General features: G+C 43.6%; 1 protein-coding gene across 1 annotated transcript; it reads right to left on the bottom strand.

The window, feature by feature from the left end:
- Window positions 1-1,703: 1,703 nt before the first annotated feature.
- On the bottom strand, window positions 1,704-5,055 carry snai1 (snail family zinc finger 1). The gene is made up of 3 exons (NM_203936.1): window positions 4,888-5,055; window positions 3,615-4,142; window positions 1,704-2,936 (listed from the first exon to the last, which is right to left on the bottom strand). Exons 1-3 carry the CDS (start codon window positions 4,964-4,966, stop codon window positions 2,755-2,757), a joined length of 789 nt encoding a protein of 262 aa, NP_989267.1. The 5' UTR covers window positions 4,967-5,055; the 3' UTR covers window positions 1,704-2,754.
- Window positions 5,056-5,630: the final 575 nt, after the last annotated feature.

Here is a 5,630-nt window from a genome sequence, read left to right as displayed (position 1 = left end):
GTTGGAGGCAGGAAGTGGTGTCATCATTCTGTTCACAAAGGCTCTATGTAACTCACCAGTTAGGGGGGACACGTTAAAGGAAAACTATACCCCCAGCAATGGCAATTTCCTAATTAAGATTGCCCAATAGCACATAGCACTAAACAAGTATATTTTTATGAAAGTGGTTTATTTAGATGAAGCAGGGTTTTACATATGATCTGGTTTATGCAATATATTTTTATAGAGACCTACATTGTTTGGGGCTATAGTTTTCCTAAACATTGCAGCCTCCATGCCTTAGATATCCCTTGAGCGACTAATAGGAGTAATACACACAAAAAAAATTCTGCTGATTTGTGCTTAGTACTGGGGAATCCCTATGCTGCCATAGTTTTATGGTATCTCTCTGTACAGGCTATGAGCAAACTTAGGGGGCTGTTCCTGCTGAATTGTGCTTAGTACAGGGGAATCCCTATGCTGCTGTAGTTTTATGGTATCTCTCTGTACAGGCTATGAGCAAACTTAGGGGGCTGTTCCTGCTGAATTGTGCTTAGTACAGGGGAATCCCTATGCTGCTGTAGTTTTATGGTATCTCTCTGTACAGGCTATGAGCAAACTTAGGGGGCTGTTCCTGCTGAATTGTGCTTAGTACAGGGGAATCCCTATGCTGCTGTAGTTTTATGGTATCTCTCTGTACAGGCTATGAGCAAACTTAAGGGGCTGTTCCTGCTGAATTGCGCTTAGTACAGGGGAATACCTATACTGTCAAAAGTCTGCCCTGTTTAGCCCTGCTGGCCTAAACTCAGCTGTACAAATATACAGAGAAGGAATGTTCTGGGCACACAATAAGCTGTACCCTCATACTGTACTGTCTAAGGGAAACACAATGGCACCTCCCTCCCATATGTATAAATACAAATATACAGAGAAGGAATGTTCTGGGCACACAATAAGCTGTACCCTCATACTGTACTGTCTAAGGGAAACAATATGGCACCTCCCTCCCATATGTATAAATACAAATATACAGAGAAGAAATGTTCTGGGCACACAATAAGCTGTACCCTCATACTGTACTGTCTAAGGGAAACAATATGGCACCTCCCTCCCATATGTATAAATACAAATATACAGAGAAGGAATGTTCTGGGCACACAATAAGCTGTACCCTCATACTGTACTGTCTAAGGGAAACAATATGGCACCTCCCTCCCATATGTATAAATACAAATATACAGAGAAGAAATGTTCTGGGCACACAATAAGCTGTACCCTCATACTGTACTGTCTAAGGGAAACAATATGGCACCTCCCTCCCATATGTATAAATACAAATATACAGAGAAGAAATGTTCTGGGCACACAATAAGCTGTACCCTCATACTGTACTGTCTAAGGGAAACAATATGGCACCTCCCTCCCATATGTATAAATACAAATATACAGAGAAGGAATGTTCTGGGCACACAACAAGTTATACCCTCATAATGTACTGTCTAAGGGAAACAATATGGCACCTCCCTCCCATATGTATAAATACAAATATACAGAGAAGGAATGTTCTGGGCACACAATAAGATATATCATCATACTGTATTGTCTAAGGGAAATGATATGGCAGCTCTCATTCATACCTATAAATACACATATACAGGGTAATGTTGCCATGTCTATCCCACACAATTTACAACCTACACCAACAAAAAAAGTTCCAAAACCACTTTTTTTTTTTTTTATAAATTAAAAAAAACATTTTATTGAATATCAATAAAGTGTGTAAAGCTATAAAAAACACAGATTCCTCAGTACAAAATGTGGCACCTTTATAAAAAATATATAAATACCAGTGTACCATTGAAATGTAAACATTCTCAGGAAGGGTTACGTAAAACAATATTTAATAAAAAAAACAAAAAAATAAGAAAACGATGCATCCGCTTGGCACCTGTCAGAGGCCATAAATAGTCTTTTTTTCCCCCTTTTTTAAGTTATGTCTCGTCCACCTGTCTTGGGTTGGCTTAAGTTATAACCGCCCATTGTTCTCTGTGCCAACTGCTGCCTTTCTGCTCCCTTGAAAGGCACTAACAGGTGCCCGATTAGGCATTGCTGCTCTGTAAACAGTATTGTGGTGTGAAGCGCTGACTCTTTATGACCACCATTGGGCCGTGATTGGTGGGGGGTGAAGGGTGCTCAGAATGCTGTGGGGGAACAGCAATTTTTGCATAGATTAAGCCCCCGTCCCTAAGACCAGCGTATAATGGACTATGCAAAGTGTATTGAAAGCTTGAGCATTGTCCATTATGTGCTATATACTAACTTACCTTGCCCCGGGGCATCTTTTTGGGTGCCCAAGGGCATCTTTTTTTGGAAGCAAGAGTGCCATTCACCTTTTACTTATACATATATATGTAACACTTTCCATTGCTCCTTCATAAAAACAGATTTCAGTCTTTTCCCACCCAACAATAAAACACCCCCTCTGCCCAGATATATGGCATATAAATCCCAGATGTGCCCGTGGCAAAGAGGGATAGGTGGCAGGCTCTCTGTGATACTGCAATAAGGCATTCTACGGTTGCATCATAGACAATAAGGGTCCGTATAAGTGTCATAAGGTTTGAGGGTCCCCCCCCCAAACGAAGTGATTGCATGTGAGCTTGCTAAACAAATTTAGCAATGGCATCATTTAAAGAAAAATATTATATTTATATATATCCTGCCAAAAAATATACAGGAATTTAAAGAAGTCCATTGTGCTTATAGTCTTTGATTTTAGTGGGCTCCCGTGCACCCTGTTTCCTCGTGCTTGTGAAGGAGGGACATTCTGGAGAAAGTCCGAGAGCAGTTTTTGCACTGGTACTTTTTGACGTCGGAATGGGTCTGCAGGTGGGCTCGGAGATTGGAGCGGTCGGCGAAGGCACGGTTGCAGTGCGTACAGGAAAATGGCTTCTCTCCTGCGAATGGAAATAAAACAGAATAAGCATCAGAATGGCCAAGGGGGACAGTCGGCAATTTCCTTCTACATGGGACCACAATGGACTTGCACAAGCATGAAGCAGAGCAGGTAAAAGGAGTGGATGTTTAGTAAACAGGGGTGGGGAAGGGCAATCTAAACAAGGGCAGGTGGGCTAAGAGCACTTAATTACATTTGCGTTTGGGGGTCTTTTCATGAATTGCTAATGGTGCGGTTTGGAGCTCAAGAAGTGTTTTGACATTCCTAGGGTGCCCATTTAAGCTTCTCTTGGAAGAGGGTGTGAAATCAATAGCCCCTATACTTGGGAATGAATGGGCTGAGTTTATTGTACGAGCTTAGGATAAAAGGGGCGGCCCGGCAGCTGGAAACACACTTAGTGAGCTGACAGGTGCACTGCACAAACACACCCTCGCCACATTCATAATGCTAAAGAATAGAATGCAGCCATGCTCTTATAACCAGCAGCTCTCACTTGCAAGGCACCCACCTTCAAAGGGTTTTCTTATACCCAGTGAAATACTATAACCAGCAATCAACTCACTTAGTGAGACCTTTAAAGGGCCATACAGTTATTCTTTTCTACAAGCTGCATGTGTATGCCAATATTTATGTATTACTGGATGTTGTACTTTAGATGAGTATAGAGGATGCTGCTTACCTGTGTGTGTTCTAATGTGTCCCTGTAATAACCAAGGTCTGGAGAAGGCTTTGCCGCAGATTTTGCAGACGCAGGGCAGCGTGTGGCTCCTGATGTGCATTTTTAGGGCCCCCAAACTGACGTACTCCTTCTCGCAGTATTTGCAACTGAACGACTTCCTCGCCTGGGAATCACAGTGCAACTGTTTGTGCTTGGAAAGTCCGGCAAAGGTGGAGTAAGACTTGCTGCACTGATTGCATTGAAATTTCTCCGCTTCTGTGGCGGACGATGCGGGGCTGGGAGGGTCTGAAGTCTTGCCCCCTTCGTCATCTTCACTGGAGAAAGACGTAAGGTCTAAGGGCTTGGAGGAATCGTCGCTGCTGGAAGGGCTGATGGGAGACTTTTTGTAGTCAGGCTCAGAGGTGAAAAATGTTGTGAGTAAACTAGTGTCCCAGACAAGAGGTGTGTAGTAAGCTCCTGTGGTTAAAATCTCTGGCTGGGGGATCACAGGAAGTGGGTACTTGTCATAGATGAACGGTGATATATACACTGCAAGAGAGGAGAAGGGGATTAGATAGAAGCCAACAGGGTGGCAATAATGTAGCCATGTAGAAATGTCCTACTGCATATATATACTGCACCCATGTACAATGAACTAATCTATTACTATTGTAATGTACACAGTTCCATACAATTACAATGCATACCCAGACACTCATATGCACAGCCATACACTTAACTGTAATAATAATAATATATATTTTCAATACATTTTTGATAAAACATTGAAGGGTGTGCTGGCCACAGATGATTATTTTCTTTATATACATAATTTTGGCTATGCACCCCGCAGAATATTGAGCCTTGGAGTGCGGACACCATTTGGATTAAAAAAAAAAAATCAAAAATAAATATATATATATATATGGCATGTAAACCCTTACATGTATTGCTTCCCCATAGTATTCTAGATAAGCTGCACACCCATTCACAACTATACAGTAACCCATGCAACTATATGCAGAGCAGCAACATAATATACCTCTATACAATTCCAAGCAAAACTTCACACACAGATAGAATGCACTGTTCCCATACAATATCTGCACACCTGTATGTGTTTCTATATATAAAACATATCTAACTGCCCATTATTTCAGATTTGCCCAAATACTATTTGTTTCCAGCAGAAACTTTTTAAAGAAAAAAAGTTTTCAGCTTCCCCAGAAATATCCCAAACGATGTCAAATACAGAAAGAAGACGCAAAGCGATCGCAGCTACAGTAACCCCTACCTGTCTGGCTCTCCAGCTCGCTGTAGTTGGGTTTCTTGCTGGCAGAGAAATGTTTCTTGACCAGGAATGACCGCGGCATGTTGCTGAGCCGGTGAGGGGGTTTAGCAGCCGATGAGGGGATTCCTGGGTTCGCAGTCGCAGAGAGGCAGTCGCATAGGGCTGAAAGCGCTGGGATTTGAAGGCACGCATTGCTGCGGCCACTCCGGTAACTAATAAGCAGCCTGCGGGACGGGGGCGCGGCTATGTTAATGAGCCTTGGCAGCTCCCCGGCCAATGAGAGTGCGGCGGTGGGCGAGTCCATTGGGGAGGGCGGGGGGTGGCGCTGCCTCCCCTTTCCAGCAGGTGCCTGCAGCAGTGGATTTTGGATGGTGCCTCTGGCAGCGCTTTCCTCTCTCCTCCTCCTCCTCTCACTGCAATAAGGAAGATGTGGGCAAAGTGCCCTCCCACCCCAATCCCACCCCCCCAGCCAGCCTGCTCTACCTGCACTAAAGGCATCCCCTACATGCCCTCTCTGCTCCAGTTTAGCGATCATTAACTGCGCTGCCAGATTATACTCGCACCATGGGGGGGCTTTTAAAATAAAGTCTTGATCCCCTTTGGCAAAAGCTGGGGCTCTTGTTATTATCTATACATCGTATTGAGACTAGAGAAGGGGCCATTGTGAGGCTCCCAGTCCCCTGCCCCAGACAATGCCAGGCTCTTGGCTTTAGTAAATACCATAGAAAGCCCCCAAATCCTTCGCT

The sequence above is a fragment of the Xenopus tropicalis genome, chromosome 10 (genome assembly GCF_000004195.4).
Source record: "Xenopus tropicalis strain Nigerian chromosome 10, UCB_Xtro_10.0, whole genome shotgun sequence".
In the NCBI taxonomy this organism is placed as follows: domain Eukaryota; kingdom Metazoa; phylum Chordata; class Amphibia; order Anura; family Pipidae; genus Xenopus; species Xenopus tropicalis.
Note: the sequence above shows the minus strand (reverse complement) of the source record. Positions and strands in the feature narration are given on the sequence as shown.